Source organism: Daucus carota, chromosome 8 (assembly GCF_001625215.2).
Source record: "Daucus carota subsp. sativus chromosome 8, DH1 v3.0, whole genome shotgun sequence".
Taxonomy (NCBI): domain Eukaryota; kingdom Viridiplantae; phylum Streptophyta; class Magnoliopsida; order Apiales; family Apiaceae; genus Daucus; species Daucus carota.
This window is the reverse complement of record NC_030388.2, coordinates 19,304,864-19,330,247: the sequence shown is the minus strand read 5'-3', so window position 1 is coordinate 19,330,247 and position 25,384 is coordinate 19,304,864. Positions and strand designations below refer to the sequence as shown.

At 34.7% G+C, this 25,384-nt stretch overlaps 3 protein-coding genes and 2 long non-coding RNA genes across 6 annotated transcripts; 3 read left to right on the top strand and 2 right to left on the bottom strand.

The window, feature by feature from the left end:
- Window positions 1–403: 403 nt before the first annotated feature.
- On the bottom strand, window positions 404–3,200 carry LOC108199829 (uncharacterized). The gene is made up of 3 exons (XR_001802500.2): window positions 2,229–3,200; window positions 1,334–1,397; window positions 404–677 (listed from the first exon to the last, which is right to left on the bottom strand). It is a non-coding gene; the product is annotated as an uncharacterized LOC108199829 (long non-coding RNA).
- Window positions 3,201–4,122: 922 nt separating this feature from the next.
- LOC135148550 (uncharacterized) lies at window positions 4,123–5,172 on the top strand. Its single transcript, XR_010286627.1, has 3 exons — window positions 4,123–4,380; window positions 4,513–4,631; window positions 5,053–5,172. It is a non-coding gene; the product is annotated as an uncharacterized LOC135148550 (long non-coding RNA).
- Window positions 5,173–6,564: 1,392 nt separating this feature from the next.
- LOC108198284 (G-type lectin S-receptor-like serine/threonine-protein kinase At4g27290) lies at window positions 6,565–11,410 on the top strand. The gene is made up of 7 exons (XM_064083892.1): window positions 6,565–8,626; window positions 8,732–8,857; window positions 9,424–9,581; window positions 9,904–10,114; window positions 10,213–10,450; window positions 10,539–10,689; window positions 10,774–11,410. The coding sequence occupies exons 1-7, from the start codon at window positions 7,345–7,347 to the stop codon at window positions 11,080–11,082; spliced, it is 2,475 nt and encodes an 824-aa protein (XP_063939962.1). The 5' UTR covers window positions 6,565–7,344; the 3' UTR covers window positions 11,083–11,410.
- A 2,227-nt stretch (window positions 11,411–13,637) lies between these two features.
- Window positions 13,638–18,464, top strand: LOC108197309 (probable mediator of RNA polymerase II transcription subunit 19b). Of its 2 annotated transcripts, XM_064083332.1 has the most exons (7): window positions 13,638–13,792; window positions 15,104–15,147; window positions 16,235–16,524; window positions 16,841–17,053; window positions 17,690–17,746; window positions 17,855–17,910; window positions 17,987–18,464. In XM_064083332.1, the coding sequence occupies exons 2-6, from the start codon at window positions 15,117–15,119 to the stop codon at window positions 17,900–17,902; spliced, it is 639 nt and encodes a 212-aa protein (XP_063939402.1). In that variant the 5' UTR covers window positions 13,638–13,792; window positions 15,104–15,116; the 3' UTR covers window positions 17,903–17,910; window positions 17,987–18,464. The 2 variants fall into 2 exon arrangements, with proteins under 2 accessions (XP_063939402.1, XP_017220379.1); XM_017364890.2 differs by having other exon boundaries at window positions 17,855–18,464.
- A 413-nt stretch (window positions 18,465–18,877) lies between these two features.
- On the bottom strand, window positions 18,878–23,591 carry LOC108199045 (CSC1-like protein ERD4). The gene is made up of 6 exons (XM_017366804.2): window positions 23,000–23,591; window positions 22,138–22,271; window positions 21,203–21,478; window positions 20,204–21,048; window positions 19,727–19,982; window positions 18,878–19,489 (listed from the first exon to the last, which is right to left on the bottom strand). The coding sequence occupies exons 1-6, from the start codon at window positions 23,268–23,270 to the stop codon at window positions 19,112–19,114; spliced, it is 2,160 nt and encodes a 719-aa protein (XP_017222293.1). The 5' UTR covers window positions 23,271–23,591; the 3' UTR covers window positions 18,878–19,111.
- Window positions 23,592–25,384: the final 1,793 nt, after the last annotated feature.

Sequence of the window (25,384 nt, the reverse complement as noted above, 5' to 3'; positions counted from 1 at the left end):
TTTTGAAAATATAACAATGAACTATCTTCAATTGAAAGTTGCAGTGTACACCTACTTTAATTAATAAAAAATTGAGCGTGTTAACAGTTAGAATTTAATATATATACAATCAATATACTTATACAAATGAGAAACGAGGGGCGTTGAGGTGGTTGCTCTAGAACTCCATAATATTTTTCTAATTTTCCGATTTTTTTTTTACATTAAAAAATATCAAAAATAAAAATGATCTTTTTAGTTTTCATGTAACACCCTTGTACCATATAATCATTTTCATGCACTTCTAGCAAAATCATGTAATTTAATAATATTATGAAATATCTTATCCTGTATAAGTGGATAATATAACCATCAGCTATTGCTTGGCTATATCTTGATCTTCACCAGAACAGAAAATCTCAACTACTTCAACAACATTTACCAAGCAACATATCATTTCAATACATTTCCATCATCCTTATTCACCACACATATTCAGAATTTAAACATAAATTTATCTTCGTGATTTCTTGCACACTTAGTAAGTCTAGAGTACACAAACACAATCTCTCAAACTACATATATGTGCATCGGCTGATGGAGGAGTCTGGAGCATCCTGCTGGACCACCGTCTCTTAGGCACTATCTACAATCTCCACTGAGCACTCATACAAAACACACTACTAATTATTCATCTCCTGGAAAATTGAGCGATTTCCATGAGTCGCAACTCAATGAATATACATCAACTTTAGTTAATCATAAATCACTTACTTTTGTTAATCATGTATGCAACGAATGTATGAGCTTGTATCTATGCATGCATGCATCTCTGTTTCTTTTTCTTTTTCTATTGTGAACAGTTCACTGTATAATGCCCGTGTTTCCACATGTACCCTCAAAGGATCCATGTGTGTCTGGCCAGCTCCGTCTATGTCCGACTATGGAAATCGGCTCCGTCTATGTCCGACACAAGTCGGCCCCGTCTATGGCTGACATATAGTCTGCTCCGTAATTACCCGTAGGTTCCATTTCCATATATAAAGGTGGCCATTACACAAGTGACTGTCACTTTGACTTTTTAATTTATCACTATCAAATGAATGTAGGGTGTGCATATGACCTATTCTATATGCAGACTCTATGTTAATGTATCGTTCGTGAAATCACAGGTCAATACACATTCCATATATACATGTACTTTGATATATCATCACACTACATTGACATCAAAGAACTCCAGTCATGTATAGAATCACATAGTCGAATCAATATTCTAATATATCACTTTCAGCATATAAAAGCACGTAATTCGCATATCACATAGATATAAGTAGTGTTGATGTATACTCACCTTACTTCAGCAACTCAGTTACAACTTCCTGGTCCTTAAAGTTCTTCTGCACCTTTCTGTGCACCTATAAGGGACATAATTAATCATTAAAATCCTTTATAACTCTATATCATAGTGTGTGTACGTGTTACCTACCCTTAAAGTCCCTTCTAATCAGTCTTATTATCAATCCTTTCATTTTAAAGAGATTTGGTACTAACTGTTTCTCGTCTCACGTATTATTGTTACTATTTACACCTTTAGGTTCTGACACTTCTCACTTATAAATCATTCGAGTTTTTCTTACGAAACCAACTCATATACCTCCCAATTTGTCCCTAGTAGTTATTCAAATTATTTCATGATTTATATCATCTTTGAACTAGTCGAATTGTAACGTCAAAGTTCATTTTCTTACGGAAACTAGGATTCTGCGCGTCCTGTACTAAAATGGCCATAACTTCTAAACCGTAAATCCGTTTTGCATGATTCAAGCGCACACGCGATCTACTAACCAAACTCTAGTCATCCATATAAAGAAACCTCTTAAAGTCGAAACTAAACTGTTCGGATGAACAGTAACAGCGGCTGTTATTTCAACTTGGCCATGATAACGGCTATAATCTCAACGTTTCCATAATTAAACTTATGTTAATCATCAGCCCAAACAATTATACAACCTCCAAATCACCATATAATACTTATACCAGATCCTCCTTCCAAACCCAATCAAGAACAACCACTTTACAAGCTTACACAATAATCCAAACATGTAAACATGCTTATTATAACACCATAACCTCCTAGTACTTATCTTAGGATTTAAAGAAATTCTTCCACCAAGAACATCACTATTCATAGCTAGAATCAACCATCTTTTTGAACACGCTAATGATTACAAAAATAAGAAGCATACCTCTTGAATTAAAGGTCTTGAAGAGATCTTTCCAACAAGCTATAGAACACGAAAATCTGAGCTAGAAATCTTTTTCTATGAATTTTTCTTGAATTCTTTTTCTTTTTCTTTATCTTCACTGCTTGCTTCGACCAAATGAAATGAAAGCTGATGATGGGGCGGTGTTTTAGAAAGTTAAATGATAGTTATCTTTAAGTAATTGCCATGTGTCACCTCCTGACTTGGCCAACATGCATTCGGGAGAATTCTGGATGATTATCCATTTAAGCTAATTACTTCTGTTAAAATCTTAATTTAAATCTCCCCATTCTTGATCTCGTTGACGAATTCTGATGATATAATAATTCCTAGTATATTATTTGGGAATTTTTGACTATAAAATGAGCTCATTTGGAGTCCGAAAATATTTCACTTTTTCTTAGGGATGTATCGGTCTGATATTATTCCACTGATCCCTGTCCAGTCTTAATCTCGAGATTTTTCTTCAAACTCAATATAGGAATGTTCTAGAGACTCCAAAGATCATAAACGTACTAACCTTCTCTTCAGTATTCCTTCTGAAATTCCGCTGGTTTAGTTTAAAGGTCATTTTGCAGTCCGGAAATCTTGGGTATCCGGCTCCTTTATTCCTTTTCATTTTAACTTCCTTGAGCTTCGTAAAATTTCCGAAAATTCATAAATGAGTTCCACAATTTATTTAGATACTCTAGGAAAATTCTTGGCTCATTTTGTGTCTTTTCTATTTTCACCTATTTTCTAATAACTGGATTTTATAATCACAGTTCGGTGCAAAATCATACAATTCTGACCGTACTTCTGTTCACTATTTCTCCGCTCTGGTAATTTATAAAATATCTAAAAATTATTCTGAGACTTTTATTTTTACCCCTTCATGTCCTTTCTCCTTTATAGGGTCACCTTACTATTCGCAAATTCCTTATAAATCCTAAAACAAAATATTTTTGTTAAATCTAAAAATCCCGGAAACTATTTTAATACATTCAAAAGTATTATATAAGCATTTTTTTTTTTGGGACCGGGATGTGACATTTCATATATCGGAAGAAAGTTTTAAAATAACTTTTTTGGTTTCGAAATTAATTAAAGGAAGTTTCAATTAGTTTTGACAATATTCGGAAGAAGTTTCAAAATTTTCTCAAATTTTTGCATTAAAAATATCAAAAATAAAAATTATCTTTTTAGTTTCGAATATTGAAAGAAAGTTTTAAAAACTACCTCTTTAGGTTTCGAAATTATTGGAAAGAAGTTATAATTAGTTTTGAATATATTCGAAGAAAGTTTCAACATTATTTTTCGGTTTCGAAATTATTAGAAAGAAGTTTCAATTAATTTCGAATGTATTGGAAGAAAGTTCCAACACTATTTTTTCCGGTTTCGAAATTATTAGAAAAGAATTTCAAACGGTCAATATTAAAAAATATTTTATGGTGAAAAATTTCCAAATAGTAGAAGAGATCTATTACATGTACGTTTGAAATCGAGAAAAAATAACATTAAAACAAATTTTATGGTGGAAAAATTGAGGGAAAAAAATATTCTCTGTTATATTTTTTCTAATTTTATGAAAATTTTAAATTATAAATATCCAAAATAAAAATTATCTTATTAGTTTGGATATATTGGAAGAAAATTTTAAAATTACTTTTTTCGGTTTCGAAATTATTGGAAGGAAGTTTCGGTTCGTTTTGAGTATATTGGAATGAAGTTTTAAAAGTAACTTTTTCGGTTTCGAAATTATTGAAAGTAAGTTTCAAACTGTCGATATTAAAAATATTTAATGGCGGAAAGTTTTCTAACGATTGGAGCGATATTAGATGTAAGTTCAAATCGAGAAAAAATAACATTATAACAAATGGCAGAATAATCTTTGTCTGCGGGACTGATGAGGGTTTTGTGCAATATTCGGGTGTGAAGTTACCTGACACACGTCACTCCTGGTATAACACGAATATGAACCTTCAAGAATGTGAGAAATTGTGCCTCAAAAACTGTTCTTGTACAGCTTTTGCAAATGCAGATGTTAGAAGAGGTGGACATGTATGTGTCTTATGGTTTACTAAGCTAATTGATATTAGAGACTATTCTGAAGATGGACAAGATATATATGTAAGAATGCCTTCGTCTGAATTAGGTAAGACTACCTTCGTGAATACTTCGTGTCTTCACTCTTTGTACAACAACTCTTGCTCTATAAAATTAGTACCTCAGCTATTTGCTTTTTGATGGTGTATTCTTTGGAAGTTAAATATTTTGACTAATGCAGTAAAGAGTCGCAGAGCAAAGTGGATGCTAGAGTTCATTCTCATTTTAGCCATACTAGCAGTAGTACTGCTTGGCGGAATATTTCTTCCAGTAAACAAGAAGAAAAAGCTGCAGAAAGAGGTAATTATTTACTATTCTCGTCCCATTTTAGCTGATGTTCAACTTTTTTACACGTATATTGAGGTGTAAAAAAATAATATCTACACTCAATAAAAAAAATCAACTCTTATATCAGATAAAAATTTAGATTCTAAACTTTTAATTGATATAAATTTTATAAAGAATAATTATGTTTAAATGTGATTTTTCTAACACCTTAAAATACATGTAAAAAAGTCAAAAACAGTGGAGTACTAATAATTGGAAAGGAAGATTTTGAATTCCCACCGAGTAAATACGATAGTACCATAATAAAGGGATCCTCGGGGAATAATCAGAAATTTCGTAGAAATTATTTCAGCACTACATCAATGTGCATTTGTTGCCCTTCAATCATTGCAGAAAGCTTCAAACTGAATTTGGAAAGTGTTGCCTTGACCAGAACTGAGAAAGAAGATCTGGAGTTGCCATTATTCGACTTCCAAAGCATTGCAAATGCCACAAGTAACTTCTGGCCAGACAACAAACTTGGAGAGGGTGGCTTTGGACCTGTATACAAGGTGAGATACATTACATGTCCATAAATATACGCAATAAACTAACGTTTTTCACAAGTACATGTAGCTAAGTACATTTCCAGTACCATGTGTAACAGATAAGCTAGTAAACTCTTAAAATAGAATCAGAAAGATTACTGAATACATGAAGCATATGATTGTATGCAGGGACGTATCTACACCGGGGGCAGTGGGGGTACTTGCCCCCAGTGCCCTGCGTAGATTTTATAAGTTAGTACTACTAACTTTTCAGCAAGTAAGGATTGCCCCCATGGTTCTTGTGTTGGTATATTAATGTATTTGCCAGTGTTCAACTCTTCAAAGCTTCATTTTATTTTTTTAAAGAACTGAATGGCCAAGCAGCAGTGTATTCAGCAGAAACACAATCCAAAAACAGATTCTAATGCTCTCATAAGATATAATTTGATAAATTATTTTGTATTTTTTTCTTTTGAATATATATTTGTTATCTAATTTTTATATAAAAAAGAAAAATTTCTAGAAAAAAGTTATGGAAGGCGTCTTAAAAAATGTAAAAAAATGAGAGGGACACACGGAGTATATACATTGCCCCCATAAGTTGCTGATCCTGGATACGTCCCTGATTGTATGAGTAAGTTTGCATAGTAAATCATGAAAATCGTGTGAGCTAATAAATGTTAACATTGAAACTTGTATAAAATTTGTATTGGACAAAGAAGAAGGACAAATAATATGAGAATTTTTTCTTAACAAACAAGACTATTAAAATGGGAAGGAGGGAGTATTAATTAATCTCTTGTTTTTTTCCAGTAAGTTCCCAATTTATTTGGGTTTTGTTTGGTCTCTCCTCGTGAGAGTTTGGTTTTTGTGTGGGTTTTGTATTGTTCATCATGTTCGGGATTACAGATCCGCGAGATTTTCATGGTTTTGATTCAGTAATAAAGGTTTGTATGGTGATGCATTTATGATCGATTGCTCAAAACAATATTGAAAGTATTAGAGCACGTACATATCTCTTCAAAAATCGCTTAGTTGCCTACCGAAGAAGGAAGGATTTAACAGCGATATGATTATGTGTTTGTTCAATTTCAATTATATCTGTAGATGCCGTATGACTTTTCATTATTAAATTATTTTTCTTTTAAAAAAAAGAAGAAGATTGAACTTAATCTTTTGTCAACACTCATGCACTTAGAATTTACAATGGGTGACAATCAACAGACATCTGTTTTTAAGAATTTTAATCACTATTCATCAAAACCAAACCTTTCTTTCTATGCGCATATTGTATTTGAAGAAACTGATTCAATCATTTTATCTTTCACTTCCTCACTTTCTTGTATGCAGAATCACAACACCCAAATCCTACCAGACAAGAAACAATCATTTTACGAACAAGTAGTCAAATAATTTCATTAGTATGAGACCTTTTGACATTAGCCGAAAACATATCAATACCATATCATTAGTATTTACCCAAAAAGGCTCATATATCCTTATTCAAAACAGATCAATACCATGTCATAAGTCTATTCAGTTTGCATAGCAACCTTTGACCTTGGAACTTAGAATTGAACATTTCGCTTCATATAAATGCCTGCTGAGAGACCAGGTCACTGCTAGTGATAAGGTGCTTAGATTCTGAACTCTTTTGATCAAAGTCAAGATTTAATCACTAATATCATATTCCTATATCAGATTGAACAGGTCAAGAACCGACATCTGAGTACGAAGCAATTCGTTTTTATTAAAATCTACCAATCAGACCCAAGTGCTAACTGATTATTATAATCAGAGACTCAAGCTTTCATTACTAATAATAGTATAAGTTTTATATTAATTTAGGTATCCAAATCCAAGTGACTAAGTTTGACAGAGACAAAAATGTTTTTTTTAAACTGAAAAATTGGTTTTTTCTTGGTTGGGGTCAAGTTATGCATTACTAGCAACAGATATAGCAAGCTAGAAGAGTTCTGCAATATAATGGAGTTGACTTACACTGTTCCATTTTAACCTCTACTGTATATTATAATCAAAGTCAGCTTCAATAACTCGTAGGAATATAATTTTTTATTTTTAAGGATAGGTATTTAAAGTATCCAAGTGGCTATACTGAAATTGTTGGTACTATATATAGTATTTGGTTCACCTTGATTGTGGTTAAGTTATGCAAACTACATTCATTTTGCAAGATAATGGAGTTGAATACTTTCATTTTGGCTTGCTACATTTTAATCTGTACAATAACAAGGTCTGTGGCAGTAGATACCATCAGAATGCATCAGACCTTACGAGATGGTGATACTATCACATCAGCAGGTGGAGAGTTTGAACTTGGATTTTTCAGTCCAGGAAGTTCAACGAATCGATATCTGGGCATCTGGTACAAGAAAATATCCAGAGGGACAGTTGTTTGGGTTGCTAATAGAGATAATCCTCTTATGAATACCTCAGGCTTAGTGCAGGTCAATCACAAGGGAATTACATTGCAATTGGTGGATAGTAGTACTGGAATAATATGGTCATCGAATACGTCTGTATCCATGAAGAATCCTGTTGCACAGCTATTAGATACAGGGAATTTAGTTTTAAGGGAAGGGCATCCTGATTTTAACAGCGTAGAAGATTTTATATGGCAGAGCTTTGATCACCCTGGAGACAATTTGCTACCTGGCATGAAAGACGGGATAGACCTGGTAACCGGTCTGAACAGGATCGTTTCATCGTGGAGAAGTGACGTTGATCCATCAGTTGGCAGTTTTTCCCATGGACTTGATCCTAATGGTTTTCCACAATATTTTCTGTCAAAAGATTCGGTGATTTGGAAGAGGACAGGACTATGGAATGGTTATAAATTTGGTGGTCTTCCCAACAAAAACCCGAATGGACTTTTTAAAGACGTGTTTGTTTTCAATGAAGAGGAAATCTACTATAGGTTTCATCTCATCAATACAACTTCTGCTATAATGAGGTTTGTACTGACTCCAACCGGAGATTCAAAACTTCTTGTGTGGAATGATCAACAACAAATCTGGATGGTTTACGTTACTATGCAGGACAGTGACTGTGATCATTATGGACTATGCGGTGTATATGGAATATGTAAGATCAACAGTGCACCAAGATGTGAATGCTTGAGGGGATTTGTTCCGAAATTTCAAGAGGAGTGGAAAGCAGCGGATTGGTCTGGTGGATGCATCCGCAAAACTAATCTAGTTTGTGGGAGGGAGGAGGGCTTTATGAAATATTCTGGTGTGAAGTTACCAGACGCACGTCACTCATGGTATAACATGAAAATGAACCTTCAAGAATGTGAGATATCATGTCGGAAAAACTGTTCTTGTACAGCTTATGCAACTGCAGATGTCAGAAGAGGTGGACATGGATGTATCTTATGGTTTTCTGACCTAATTGATATTAGAGACTACACAGTAGAAGGAGAAGATATCTACGTAAGAATGCCATCGTCTGAAATAGGTAAGACAGACCTTCGCGAATATTTTGTGTCCTCTTTTTTTTTACTCCAACTCATCTTTGCTTTTTGACAATTTTTTGTAAATTTATAGTATTTGTTTCGCACAGTAAAAATACGCAGTTCCAGAGTGAAGTGGAAATTAGAGTTCATTCTCATTGCTTCAGTACTGGTAGTAGTGCTACTTGGCCGAATCTTCCTTGTAGCATGCAAGAACAGAAAGCTGCAGAAAGAAGGTAAACTAGTCTCTGTTACAATACTGTTATTCAAGAAAGGGAGATATGAAATTTGACCAAGTAGATATAGTAAGTAGTCCGGGAAAATCAAATGATATATCCTTAAACTATCCCGATTTTATGCGATAGGTCCCTGAACAAAAGATTCCACAAATCGGGTCATTTAGCTTTCAATTTTTTTGGTTCAGGCCCTTCCGTTAAAAAGATTCTGACGGCGTCAGAATCTTACTGACGAGGCAGTTAACTTTACTAACTTTAAATGAAATTCAGGACAAAAAAAGAAATTAAACACATAAAATGAAATTAAAACATAAAAAAGAGCCTGATTCAAAAAAATTTACAGTTAAATGACCCGGTTTGCGGAATCTTTTGTTGAGACCTATCGCATTAAACCGGAATAGTTGAGGGACGTGTCATTTGATTTTCCCAAAGTAGTCCCTATATAAGTTATAGTTCTGTCCGAAAAATATGATATAAATCATAGGTGTCTAATCCTTCACAGTTATTATCAGCAAAACTAATTATGACCTCAGAATCCCCCTCTGTTCCATATTGAATCACTGCAGAAAAATTGACGTTGAATTTGGAAAGTGTTGCCTTGACCAAAATTGAGAATGAAGATCTGGAGTTGCCCTTATTTGACTTCCAAAGCATTGCAAATGCCACAAGTAACTTTTCCCGAGATATGATACTCGGAGAGGGTGGCTTTGGACCTGTATACAAGGTGATTATATGTAGACAATTTTTGCAGCAAGCTAACATTGTCTCACTATACTGTAGGAAAAGTTTATCTGCAACAATAGAAGTATCTGTACCACATATAACAAAAAGAATTCATATATACATTTACCTAATAAACGTGTATTTTACCATGTGTAACACATAGAATTATTTGTCTGTGAACTCTCTATGTTAGAATTAAAATGGTAATGAGATATAGATGTTAAGTGTTCTGTGAAAGGGAAATTCAAATAATATGGCTCTTAAATGTACACCGAGTCAATTCAAATATATATAGATGTACACACATAACAACTTATTTTCAGGGCAAATTGGCTGATGGACTGGAAATAGCGGTGAAAAGGCTGTCAAAAAATTCAAGTCAAGGACTAGATGAGTTTAAAAATGAAGTTTCGTGTATTGCCAAACTTCAGCACAGAAATCTAGTGACGCTTCTTGGCTGCTGCACAGAGAAAGGAGAAAGGATTTTGATCTACGAATATCTGGCTAACAAAAGTCTAGATTCATTCATTTTTGGTATGACCCAACCTGAATATATATTATGTCAATTGTCTAAGATTTGTCATGTATGTACCCATATATAGAGAACTGGTCTAATTTGATGACATGAATAGATAGTAACGTAAGAAATACAATGGACTGGCCGAGGCTATACAACATAATAATTGGCATTGCTAGAGGACTTCTTTATCTTCATCAAGATTCAAAGCTGAGGATCATACACAGAGATCTCAAAGCCAGTAACATATTACTTGATCATGATATGAATCCAAAGATTTCAGACTTTGGCTTGGCAAGAAGTTTCGGAGGAAATGAAAGTGAAGCAAAAACGTTAAGAGTTGTCGGTACATAGTAAGAATTCCTATGACTTTGCACTTATATGTTTTCTTTGCATGACAATTGACAACTGATAATTTGTATCCATTTTCTAATCTTGCAGTGGTTACATGTCCCCAGAGTATGCTATTGATGGACAATTTTCTGTTAAATCCGATGTCTACAGCTTTGGCGTTTTACTAGTAGAGATAGCAAGTGGAATGAAAAACAGATTATTCATTCATCATGATCACAGCTTAAACCTACTTGGGCATGTGAGTATAAATATACTAAGTGTCTATGACGTTCCTCATGCTATATGCTTCTTACCACTGATAAGTTACATAATTAAATTTTAGGCATGGGTGAGTTACAAACAAGGCAAACTGTTGGAACTCATTGATGGAGTGATCTTGGAGCCCAATAACCATTATGAAGCCTTGCGAGTTATACAAATTGGATTACTTTGCGTTCAACAAGATCCAAAGGACAGGCCAGTCATGTCTGAGGTAATTCTAATGTTGAGCAGCAATATGAAGCTGCCGCATCCTAAGCAACCTGGTTTTTTCATGGAGAGAGATTTGCTTGAAGCAGACCAATTTTTGAGCAACCCAAATCTGTCAACATCCAACCAATTAACAATGACTACTCTCTTACCTCGACCATAGTGATAACACTGTTATTTATCCAAAACCTCAGCAAGATTCATGAGATGTCATTGATGAGCTCATCCTGTGCTGTGTTTTATTCGTCGAGGGAAATGCAGGGAAGTAATGTTGTCATTTAGAAAATGTAAAAATCAATGACATAAATATCTCTTGGTAAGATGAATCTTATTCGTGAAATGTAGAAATCAGACGCGTGGATGCTCTGCTTGTGTATGTATATAGTAACCGAAGCTTGTGTTACGTATATTGTATAAGCAATGTGACCACGAAGAAGGTGAAACTGAACAATAATGTAAGAGAAATAACAAACTCTTGTATTACTATGAAATGTTCAGCTTGTCTATTATAAAGGAAGTTAGCTACTTAGATAGATGAAACTACTTGAAGACCAAGGTTGATATAGTACAACTATAGTAATGCTACAGTGACGAACTTGGAGGCCAAGGTTGCTGAATGAGGTCATTAATTTGATGTCATGACTATGAAGTCATATACTTTAAAACCACCTCTCCCCCCCCCCTACCGCCCCCGCCCCCGCCCCCAAACTTAAGATGGTTGAAGAACCAACTTGGGTTTGTAAACAAAACCACTGAAAGTGGTAGTGGATAAACTTTTGTAGTCAATGTAGATGAATAGTGCGTCTTGAAAACTTCTTGACAAACAATCTTCCGTATTCACAGTTTGTCCCAAGAGCATGTCATGTCTGGAGAACGCGAAGTGACAGTGAATGCGGTATGGGTGTGGAAAAAGGTGATATTTATGCAGCTTACTCGGCTGGCACAAAACGTGTTTGAGAATATGTCTCAAAGAGATGGTGACCCAAGAAGAAAAATTGAAACCAAGAAGGATGGAGGTATGGATGATGAACCAGAGGAAGATATATAGCTGGAAGTATTTGCCGGAGTTCTTAACCAAAGCTTGCAAAGAATTGTCGGTCGGCAGTTCTTACGAAAGCTTGCACAGAACTGTTTGGGCTCAACTTCAGGTGTGTTTTGTAAGCTTGATTTTGGTGACATCGGAATGAAGAAGATCAGGAAGCCTATAGCTCTCATACCATGTCGAAATCGGACGCGTGGATGCTCTGCTTGTGTATGTATATGGTAACTGAAGCTTGTGTTACGTATATTGTATAAGCAATGTGAGCACGGAGAAGGTGATGCTGAACAATAATGTAAGAGAAATAACAAACTCTTGTATTACTATGAAATGTTCAGTTTGTCTATTACAAAGGAGATTTGCTACTTAAATAGATGAAACTACTTGAAGACAAAGATTGCTATTGTACTACTACAGTGACGAACTTGAAGGCCAAGGTTGCTGGATGAGGTCATGGATGTGATGTCATGGCTATGAAGTCATATACTTTAACACCCCCTCAAATTTAAGATGGTTGAGGAACCAACTTGAGTTTGTAAACAAAATCACTGATAGTGGTAGGAGGATAAGCTTTTGTAGTTGAGACACAATGTAGATGAATCGTGTCTCTTGAAATCTTCTTGACAATCAATCTTCCGTATTCACGGTTTGTCCCAAGAGCATGTCATGTCTGTAGAAGCCGAAGTGATGGTGAATGCGGTATGGGTGTGGAAAAAGGTGATGTTTATGCAGCTTACTCACCGACACAAAACGTGTTTGAGAAAATGTCTCAAATAGACGGTGAACCAAGAAGAAAAATTGAAACCGGGAAGGATGGATGTATGGATGATGCACTTGAGGAAGATATATAGCTGGACAAAACAGGTAGTATTTGCCGGAGTTTTTAACCAAAGTTTGCAAAGAACTGTTGGTCGGCAGTTTTTACGAAATCTTGCACAGAACTGTGAGGGCTCAACTTCGGGTGTGTTTTGTAAGCTTGACTTTGGTGATAGCGGAATGGAGAAGATCATGAAGCCTATAGCTCTGATACCATGTAGAAATCGGATGCGTGGATGCCTTGCTTATGTATGTTAGTATGAAAAAAATATAACATCAATTGGGACCATACTTGTTTAAAGAAATAGTAGTTTCACTAGCTGAATATTAAAATTTCACATCAAATATACTTATTAGTTTTTAATATTATTATAACATCATTAAAATAAATAATTCATAACATCTGTATGATTGAATAGTCAAGAAATTTTTTATAAAAAAATAAAATATCAATTCAGAACTAAACATGTTTGAAGCAGTAGTTGTTTTTCACTAGTTGATTATTAAAATTTCACATCAAATATATTTTATATTTTGTAATATTTTTGTAACATTACTAAAACAAGTATATCTGAACATATGTGCGGTTGGATCTTCAAAAAAATATTTCAAAATTATTTTAAATATTCTTGAATTTTTTAAAAATAATTTCATTTTCACAAACTACTTGACTCGAACTCAAATCAACTCAAATTGTTCGCGAACAACTCGAACTCGACTCAATTCTTAACGAAATCGAATTCGAACAACAAAAACTGTTCTATAAATTTAACGATCAAACTCGACTCGTTAAGCAAAACCTCGAAGTAAGCAAAAACTCGACTCGCTCGGCACTGAACTCGAAAAACAGAGCTGCTTCGAAATGGGCCTAGTTTGGGCCCTTATCTCGCAGTCTATAAGACTCGCACAGACAATCACAAAGAATAGATCCGATTTATTACATATAAAACAGCTGATTAAAATCAAACAAACGAATGTTGCTCGTCGTTAGCCGCCACTGATTCTTTCTTCTTCACAGGTATCAATCACTTCATTCTTACCATCTATATATACATGTATGTATGTATATGTATATTTTTAAACACATGTTTTTGTGTAAGTATATATTTTTACTTTTTATTGTTTCTTGAATGTGCATATAGTATCGTGTAATTATGTATTTTGGTATTGAAGAACACTAGTAGAATCAGAAATGATTTAGGACCTTAATATTGCTCGACAGTGTCGGGTTTCGGGTTGGGTTCGTGTCAGGTCAAAATGGTCAATTTTCGATTAAGCTAAAATCACTAGATTGAATGAAATTAAATTTTAGAATTGTAAATGAATGAAATTCTAGTGATGGGTTCTCGAAATCAGTTCTTGAGCAGTTCTCATGTGATACAAACTCTCGGTTAATATGCTTCTTGTTATCAGTGCAGTAATGCGATTTAGTAAGCAAGCTCATTACATGATCTGAAGCCTTTATACAGTTTGTTAATTTTTACTTATATTGATTATTGTCTTGCAAACACTGTTCACCAAGACTGGAGATGACCAAATTACAATACTCCCTCCGTCTCAAAATAATAGTCTGGTTGGACTTTTTAATAGTCAAATTGACGAATTTTTGATCGTAAATAAGAGGTTATCCTTTTATAATTTATTAAAACTAAAACATACATTTTAAAGTTGATCAAATATATTTTCTAAGGGTCTTTGTAGTGTGTGCCCACAAGCACACACGAACAACTACTTTTTACTGGAGGATTTTTATTGGCGCAGATTTTTGTGCATGCCATTAATGAGATTGGAGCCAATAGAAATCCATCACCTAACTAAAAGTGGATCTTAGTGTGTAACCATGGGCACACACTAGAAAATATGATTTTCTAATGATATTGTTTTAAAATTTTCTTAATTATATAATATGTGTAATTGTTGGTCAAAATTTGGCCGATTTAGCTAAATCAATTCAAAACAAGACTATTGTTTTGTGACGAAGGGAGTACTACATTGAGGTGAATTATAAAACTACAAATCTAGAAATAGATCTCAAAACATCTCAAGCAAAATCCATGTCTTAAATATGCATACCGCACATATGACTGACGCTCTAATAGTTGTCTTCATTTATGTTTCTGGTGATAAATGTTTTTATTGGTTCTGGTTCATCTTATTTTGGTATTTTGGTCTACATGTCATTAGATATGTGATGTTTTAGTTATTTAGTTCAAAAATTTCTAGGGCTGTACATGTCCGAATAATCATTTTAGTGACTGTGATTTTGTGTATATATCTTTAAAGGATATGACTGCAAGCTAAAGAGGGTCTAATTTTTATTTTTTTTTAGTTTTCTTGGTTTGATGGATTGCGCAGACACAAAATTTGGGCGAGGTAAGGTGATTTTGATATATTTGCGTCACTATACTAACTGATAGGTGTTACATTCACTACGACAGTTGCCTTTCTTGTGTGCATGTCAATTTGTGTCATGAAATTATTTATCAATACATCTTGTAATTCTTCATTTTACATGGCCTACTACCACATCATCACTCAGTAATCATATTTAGTTAACATTTTGGGACCTCTAGCATTGCTCTTTAGAGATTCATTCTGGGAGGGGTTCCCAGATCCTCAACTCAAATACTTAACTCTGGACCTTCACCTGCATCATTTCTTGTACTTAATGGTTGCACCCACTGCGTCTACATACTACTCTTATCTCAATTCTTTTTTTAGAAGTAGGCGGTTCTTTATAGGTTGTAGAGCTGTATTGTTTTGGTAATATTTCTAGAAAAAACCCAACTATTATTTAGTTGTTTTATCTTTTGTTATGATTTCTTTCATGTGCTTATTTGTTGCTTCTATTCTCACTGTATATCAGAGCTTCACGATGGGAAGTCTATCTCGTGTGGTTTATAATCAGTGGTATATCAAATTATGTGCTTTACTATATCTTCTGGTGTTAAATGATCTTTTGAAGACTTAAAAGGATATCTTAAGAAGATTATTCGTTTGCACATAACACATGTAATAAACATTGGTATCTACTGGTTATAATATTTAACTAAAGAGACTGGCCATTTTTTACTCTCTAATGTTTCAAGTGCAAGCGATGCCTACTCTAATGCTTTTTCAACCCATTACATACTCATTTTTACTTTTCCTTTAACATTTGTTTGGAACATGCATAAAATATCACTTTTTTGCTTGTTTATGAGACTTGCGTTATTTATGATTGTATATATGGCATCTCACTAAATGAGGTGTGTACTTTCTTTGATATATCTTTGTCATATTTTTTTAAGTACGCAAACATATAAGCCTTAAAATTAGTATTTGTTCCAATTAATCTCGGTGGTGAGAGGATCAAACCCAGAAATTGGGAAGATAGAGGATAAACCTTAATAATAGTCTATCATTTTTTATTGTTTGGACACCTATTTTTATCTAACAGAGTCTTTTACTGGGACTCTAGGACCTAGAGAACTTGGTGGTTCTGTTGATCTTATTAAGCAATGCAAACTCTGGCCGCATCACGAGTTTTTTTGCAAAAGGCCACTGCCTATAGAGATATCAGACACTCGATATCTTCGCAATATCATCGGAGAAGCAAAAATCAAGAAAGGAGAAGGGATGGAATTGGATCAACTCTTCCAGAATGCCTCTGGTGTGGAGAATAGGCATCAGGACTTGCATCCATTTGACATGGTTATTCTCAGGGAAGCCTTTAAGATGAGGGAAACAACAGACGCTGACCTGTCATATGTAAGAGTAATCTAACTTGTCTTTGTTAGTGGTCTTCATTCTCATCATTTGCCTGAGACAGAACAAAGTGGTAAGCCACCAGCTTGCAGTGGATACCAGCTTATTGGGAGTTGGGCTGTCCTTTTGTTGATGTATGACAGTGTGAGTGTATGTTATTGCTAATATAAAATACGTGTTGATTTACGTATGAACTTGTAATTTGGCAGTGCCAAAAAGAAAAATAGCTACCAAATTCAGCATCCCTGTTTGCTGCAACCATTAGCTGTATATTTGCAATGAATTATGTATCGTTATCATTCTTCATGATGTACATCAGGTTGAGAAAGGAACCGGTAGACAGATGCCTGAGATGTGTGGTAACTCCACAGACAAAATACTTGAAAACCACAAGATTAGAGACAAGGAAAAGAGTAAGGATCATACGTGCCAACACCATCGAAAGGACAGTGCTAATAGAAAAGATGATGAGAAAACTCGCAAAAGCCATCGTGATATTAATACCAACAATTTGCAGAAACTGCAAGACAAGGTCCAAATTTAGTACTCTAGTCCTAAAATAATTTGTGGTTTGACCTTATTTAATAATCATTTAACCTGACAGCAGTTCTCGTTGAACTAAATTGAGTCACTTATAGCTGGTCTTTGAAAGTAGAGTTTTTTGTAATCTTGATTTTCCTTGAAAGCTTTTTTGTTTCTTTGTTCAAAATATTCTCAGAATTGCATGCTTAAATGCCACTTCCATTATTTGGCAGAAGCAGTTAGTTACATATAAGATTTATCTGTTTAAGCACATGGACTTATTTTCTTTTTCAATTCTAAGGTTCAGCTCCAAAATAAACCATACAAAATGAGAATTGGGGAACCAAGTGCAGTTTTATACATATTTGATACTGTGTTTTATCCCTAATTCTGGAAAATTGAACCCAGATAGACGGTTGCCATCAAATAGACCATATTAACATTAACTTGACACTTTTGTTTCCTGATTTTGGTACAGAGGACCTGGATTGAGCGTTGCCATTAAATTAACCTATTGGTTTCTGGACAGAGCTTTGTTGAATCTTAGTTATATTTAGGTCTATAGAATGGTTATGGTTTAAGATAATCTAGGTTGAACTTTGTTGATATTGTTGCTAATTTTACACAAGTGTCTTACCTGTTACAGAAAAGGAAGTTTGAAGGAGTGGATATTTCCAGTATCCAAAGAGGCCGGAAGACAGAGGTAAAATCAACTATAATCAATACCTACACTTTATCTTGGTTGATACTAAGATCTATATGAAACTTATCAGATTATATTGCATTCCTTATTACATATGTAACTATGCAGCTGGATAATTTGAAGGCCAAGATTGTTGACACAAGGATCGCACGCTAGAATTTCAAGTATAGATCTCTTGCTGTTCTTTAAAAGTTTTGATTCCATTTTGCTTCATCCTTCTGTGTTACTAACTTACTATAGCAACTTATTCTTTCTGCTTCGTTTGTACTGGTTGAGGAATTTTATTTTTGAAGCACTATTGTAAATATCAATTGTGGGAGAGCATTCCAAATCATCAATGCTGAGAGTACTGGATCAGCCTCCGGTTTTGGACAATAGAACATCCTTCGTTTCACTCATGCCGGATCATGACCTGACCTTACCTCATTTGTCTACAAACCAACGCTCATATCGGCAATCATTCTTGCCTAAAGTTCCCAGAATGTGGTTTGAGCATCTCAAGTTTCTAGCAGATTGCCCACACATAGTTATTGTGCTGAAGATCACATACTTCAAAGAAATCTAAACTTTTTTTTGTTTTTTGTTTTTTAGGTTTTCCAAAGTTGTTTATGCTGCAGCAAGTAGGGTAAATGTTGAATGCACAGAAGCTACATTTTTTTGACAAGTTAGTAGTGAAAGTATTATAATTCTTGAAAATGTGATCTTCCGGCTTATTGTACATCAATCTGTACTCCCTCCTCACTCATTTCTTTACATGTTTTTTTCCACGCATTTTAAGGTTTTGAGTAAGTATAGTTTCATAACTTATATTCGAATTTTTTTATGAATAAAAATTTAAATATTATATTTTTATTCAGAAAAAATTTTAAAAAATTTATTCTTTAAAATGCGTGTCGAGTCCTGGTCTCCCGATGTAAAGAACCTGGTCTTAAAACGCGTGTTGAGTCTTCGTTTTCCGATATAAAGAATGTGTGTTAGAGTCCTCGTGAATAAAGAACAGGTGGGACGGAGAAAGTATGTTTTAGTTTCTGGTGCCCCGCTTGACGCTGGATAAAAAACTTTTCCGCAATGTATGAGTCCGATATCAGTAACTCCAGATAGTTAATTTAAAACAATGTTCAAAACCTCATATAAAAATAACTAATCACCTTCAATAAATAAACACCACCTAAAAAGCTACAGCAGTGGTAAAACAATGAACTTTTACACGCCAGATATGGCTTACTATTACAACCTGCACACTAAATTAACACAGGCATCACATGTTTCTAACTTCTGAGATTTCTAAAATATGTATATGTAGTATCTTGCATTTTGAAACTCTGCACAAAGCTTCTAACCCCTGAAAGATCACTAAAATGTTCGTCACACAGAAGAGCCTGGCCGCGAAGTTTGAGACATTGCGTCGTCAAATTGATCATCATCGAGCTTGTCAGAAGCCAATGAGGGCGGGATAAAAGATCGATAGATGTGTTCCATGTTTGGAAGATCCTTCACCTCATGGCGAACAACCTCCAGTGCTGTGTTCTGGAAAAACTGATGGAATTTTTGTTTGCAGATATATGCAAAGATCAAGGAACATATAGGGAGTGGTATGAGGAGCGGAGTGTAGTAGAATTCTTTTACTCCAAAATAACCGAACATAGTAAGTTGAAATAGGATCAGGGCAGCCATCATTCGAGTATATATGTGCGGCCAGAATTTTCCATAGCTTTCATAAGATGGAACCAAGACTTTTAGTGCCTGATCGATAGAAACAGCTATTAGTAGTTCACACTGTACTGGAAAAGCTATTACAAGAACGTGTTAATGCTCTATTTCCTCAGTGTACTCGACAATTTCATCACTAGGAAGGTAAGGTGTTAATTGATGTAAAAACGAATATAAACTTCTAGGAACAGCCTTTTGACAGCAATTCCTTCCTTACACGCAGTAACAAAAACATATATCCTTAAAAGTGATGGAGTTTATGATGATTACCTGATTCCGAAGAACAAGCCATCCCAAGGCAAAGTATATCACCCCGAAAGGAATTATTATAGGAGCAATCACAGAGTAGCAAAGCACGATTGTAAGAATAAGCATATCAGCAGGAATTCTAGTCCCGTATCCCAGATCCCCAGGAGCCCATGCTTCCTTCAACTCAGCTTCAGTTTTACAGACATATTTCCGCTTTAGATGATATATAATTAAAGGAATCATCCTGGAAAGCTCAAGGCCATAGCCAACAAAGAACCTGAAAACACAAGATTGTATTTCTTGACTTCTAGATTCTTACACACATTATACGCTGGTAGATGCTCCCTCTCACAAAAGCATCACCAATATGATCATCATACACTTAAATTTAGACTCTTAATTCAGTGTCCTTACACTGAAATCTTCTCTTTAAGAATAATCATGAATGAATAGGAAAAGAAATTATATATAGTATGAGCAGTAGAATTTTGGTCTTACTTGAGAGCCACATAAGTCAGGAAGAAAGTTGCATTGCCAGGAAGACTACTGGCTAGTAATGGAACAATAAAGTTTGGATCTTTCTCGATGGTCTTGAATGTGCTGAAAAGGGTTCCACCCAATGTCACTCCGATGAATACATTGAACACAGAAAAATAAAAGTATTTTCCTGAGGCAGCCCTAATAGCGTGACTTTCAGTACAAATACCCTCAGTTATTGATAAGAACAAAAGAAATTTTGGCAGCAAAGCCAGAAATATAATAAGTGCAAGCTGAGGAAGGTAGGCTTCTAACACTGTTCTGATTGAATTCTCCTCCACAACTGGCTTTATAAATGGAAGGAGCTTCATTAGATTTGAAAGAGTTGTAAATGCAGAAACAAATCCGATTGGAATCATGTAAAACACTATTGTCAGAAAGACAATGACATATACAACATACTGTTGAATCTGCCTCTCATAGAAACTCTTTGGAAGGTTACTCCATATAATCTGGCGAGGTTCAGGTGCTTCCATGACATTCCATGTGTCAACAATGCGGGAGTGGAGATTTTGAGCTGCAGAAGCTGCAGTTAGCCTACTTGAGAAGAAAACAAGAGCTGATGATTGTTGCTTTTCCCTGACTGTGACTTTCTGCTCAGCCTCTAATTTTGTAATCAGTTCACTAATCTTTCCATGATAGTGATCTATGGCATCTACCTTCTCGCCAAGAAGACCAAGTAATCCAGTTCTGCATGTTGGTCTTGTCCGTTCAGGGCTGCTTCCGCTTCTGGATTTAGCATATACAGCTTCAGCATGTGCAAGTTTTTTTCTGTACCCTTCCAACTCTTCCCAAATCTTGTTTACCTAATACAAACCGGATTAATATACACCCGCATCAAGAAACACGTTGACTCAACCCCAATGGATCATACCATTACAGAAATAATAAATTGATGCACACAGAGTACTTTGAAGGATGCCTGAAGAGGTATAGTAGACAACATGGTTATGCAAATACCTGCTTGTTGTCTGTTACAATCATTGATCGGTAAAATGTGTCAGGGTAGATTTCTTTGAAAAATGTGTCAACTTGTTCCTTTCGTGTTTGATCTTGAGGTAGAGTGGGTATGTCTTTAACAATGACAGCAAATTGTTCAGGCCTTACTATGGGGGCCATTAGTGCTGCAGCTCTCAGATCAGATACATGTACATATGCATTCCAAAGTAGGTAATATGTAACCAATGAAACCCAGTAGGTGGCAAACACGAATGCCCATAACCTTTGACTTCCTGGCTGAAAGCAGCATCAAGAAAAAACTATAAGTCCAACAATGGCCTGTCAGATTAGAATCGACGAGAACTTGAGCAATGAGCACGTCATATGTATATCTTTCATCTCTGGAAATAAACCTAAATAATGTGTGACACTGAATTTCAGTCCTACTTACAGAAATTCTAATTGTTTCAGAGTCAGCACTCACAGTGATGACATGTCCTTCAATACATTAATTTCTCATAATTTGTTGCTTATGCAAAGTACATCAAGATTTTGTTCTCCCAATGAGTGTCAGCCACTGAGAAAAAATAACATAAAAAGACAGGATCGCGGATAGTGAATTGACACACGTGCTCGCCTTCATTCTCCTTTTTCACACTATAAAGAACCCCTTCTACAAGAAGAGGTGCCACAAATGAGAGAAGCACCCCTTCTTCGAGTACTACAACTTTGTTCTTAAGAGAAAACTATGTAAGACAGTAGTATAAATTTGTATTGAACTTTTGTACTAGTGTGTCAATTGATTGGTTTATGGATTATAATGACCAAATCTTCAACACTTTCAAGCTTCAACCATTAAAAGATGATATCAAGAGGTAATGGAACACAAGCTACATTTACAATCCGAAAATCAATTTTTAAGAAAAGCAAAAGAACTCAATGGCAGAGGAAAATACTTGAACATGTCCCATCGACAGCCTATCAAGCTCATTGAAAGTCCCATTGCTTGCAGTCTCACCAGGGTCTGAATCCGCCACTGGAAGAAGTAACGGCAGCAGTACAAGGCTAGCCAATACTAATATTCCCACCGCTAAATAAGAAAAACACCGCACTTTAGTTGCATGATTATTCATAAACAAATATTTGAACTCAAGATCACATTTTTTAGTGCTATTGATTGCTAATAGCCGACGTCTTCAGGGAAGAAATAACAACTTGTGATATTGTTAACAATAGACTACGAATTTCTATCACAGAAAACTACTTCATGGAAGGAAATTAATCACTTCAAAGGGCTATAAACAGATACTCACTCCGTACCCCTCATTTGTTTACATTGGGGGACGGGGGCTCGGCACGCATTCTAATGCTCTCATAAAACGTAGTTCGATAAATTATTTTAAACTTTTTTTTCTTTTGAACAAAAATTTGATGTTCAAATTTTTATTAAAAAAAAGAAAATTTCAAAAATAAGTTTTAGAACTATGTTTTATATGCGCCTTAAAATGCGTGTCGAGCGGTGTGAAAAATAAAGAAATGAGAGTGACAGAGGGATGGACAGAGGGAGTATACAAGTGCCTTGAGTTTGAAAACTATTTACTCCGTGGATCATGCGATTTCAACCCAGTTAACGAAAATAAGAAAGACTTTAATACATTCTTGTACAAAATATCAATTAAATAGTAACGAGTCCACCAGTTTACCTATTTTTCTTATTTCTATCAAATAACTTTTACAATCCACCAAAACATAAAAAAATGGATGGGACGGAGCAAAATATAAACAAATGGATGGAACGGAGAGTGAAAAAGAACGCACCAGTGCCCAAGAAGACGAAATAAACAGCAGTATCAATACCAGACATATTAACGACATCTTGTTCCGAAGAATTGATAGCTTCTTGGATCCATGCAAACGGGTTGCGTTCTCCGGACCTTCCTTCCCACGGATCCATCCCTTTCAGGATCCGATTCGGATAGTACACCACCGCATTCCCCTGTTTCCGTGACAACCACGTAAACATCAACATCAACACCACGAATATCGCAAACGACGTCCCCAGCGACGTCAAGAACGAACTGAAATCCATCTCTCCTTATGTTCACCAAATCTCTCTCGCTCTCTCTCTATCTCTCTCCCTAGTTTCTCTCTGGGGAAAAATGGTAATGTTTGAAATAAATTTAATAATGTACGTGAGAGAAATGTGAAACTGGGGTATTATTGATTGAGAAGTGGGGGTGTGTAATAAAGTAAAGTATGAAGTGTGTGTGTAGATTGATAGATAGGTGTGAGATACATGTATGTATAGATTCGGACATGGGAGCTTTCTGGATTTAATGCAGAGGCAGAAGAAATGAAGGAGGAGTGAGAGAGAGTGAAAATCTAAGCGAAATTCATGGGAACTGAGGACAAGGAGCGAGAGAGTGAAGGATGTATCGAGTTACTTTTTTGCCCTTTGTTATCGAATTCCGACAAATAGTATTTTCAGCTTTTTAGCTTTTTAGAAATAATTTTCGACTTTTTACATAAACGGTACGAATAAGTGTTTCTAACTTATACATCCAGAAGCCGGGCTTTCCTGACCAAACACCTCCTAAGTAGAAAAAAGGACAATTTTAATATTTAATAACTATAAAAACAATTAAATCAGAAATAGTGATTTAATATTTCAGTTAGATACTAACTTAAAGCAAATTTAGTTAAACAAAATTTCATATTTTACTTAAATATTAAATATAAATTTAGCAAATTTATACTCTTTAGCATTTGTTTGGAGTGTTTTACAAAGTTATTTTACCGTCACAAAAGGTGATGATAAAAAAGTGTAGTAAAAATAAAAAACTTTTCAAATAATTACTTTTTATTATGCATAAATAATCAGTTATAATATCAAAAATAATAAATTTTGGAATGGCACATCTTTTGTGTTGAAGAAGGTGCCGCTAGTTCATAGTTGGCATGTCACCAAAATCAAACACTTTTCAAATAATTACTTTTTAGTATGCATAAATTATCAGTTATAATACGAAAATTAAAAAAAATTGGTATGGCACACCTTTTGTGTTGAAGGATGTGCCGCTAGTTCATAATTAGCATGACACTGTGACACTATTGAGGGAGAGCGTCAAGTTTGACCAAGATAATAAGGAGTCAACTTCTTCCCATGTTTGGATGTGGCTCTTCGATGTCAAACTTCTTTCTCGATTATATCGATTATATACGAGATTTCATCAGCCGTCTTTACATCGTTGGTAGTGTCATCTGATCTGGGAGTTTCTCTGAAAATGCTAACATCTGCTTTTGCGATTAAGAACTATTGTTTAGCAGGTTCTAGCACTTACAGAGGTATTAGATGAGTAGTTGGAGCAAGGTCAGCTGCGTCCTCCGACTGATGAAGAGAATTATTAAGAAGAATTCAAGATATCATGGATGCAGAATCACTAGACATCTACAAAATGGAAAGGATTATAAGTTACTTGTCGGATCTCTGCCTATAATTATTTATAGTGTAAATTTATGGTGTGAAGATTAGAGGTTTGAATACGGCTATTATAATATCTGGTAATTTTTAAAATAATATTAATTGATTAGTAATAATACTAAAAAGATTAAAAATGGATTATGATTAAGATTTAAAATTGAATTAGGATAATTGGTCTAATATATGGATCGGACTTGTATTCAGATAACTGGTAAGTCTAGAACTAGATTTTGAAACCCTCATTCTTTTATATTCTTTTGTAGAGCCACTCAAATTTATAGGATAAAATTCGTAGATTTTTTTATTTATACATCTCATCTTTCTTGTAAAATTTGTAGAAAAATTCAATTATTATCGGAATTTGATGATTATTGATATTTTGAAAAGATCTTTAAATTTCCTACAACTTTCGTTTACAATGTTTTTCCAAATTTTGTTTCGAACGACTATTCTCAAAATTATAAAACATATTCCCATCTCGTTTTTCTCTTTTAATTATGGATCAGCTGATGCTTTGTTCAGATTTGTGGATGTAGTATACAAAATATATACTTGAAAGGTTGAAACTAATGTTCTCAAATCTTAGTGATCCATTTGCATAATAGGGTAACCTCGAGTGACCATATTGTATTAGTACCTGTATGGAATATGGATAACTCATATAGTGACATACAGATAACTCACATAGTCACATGTGATTCGCTTGTGGATTAGTCAAGTTA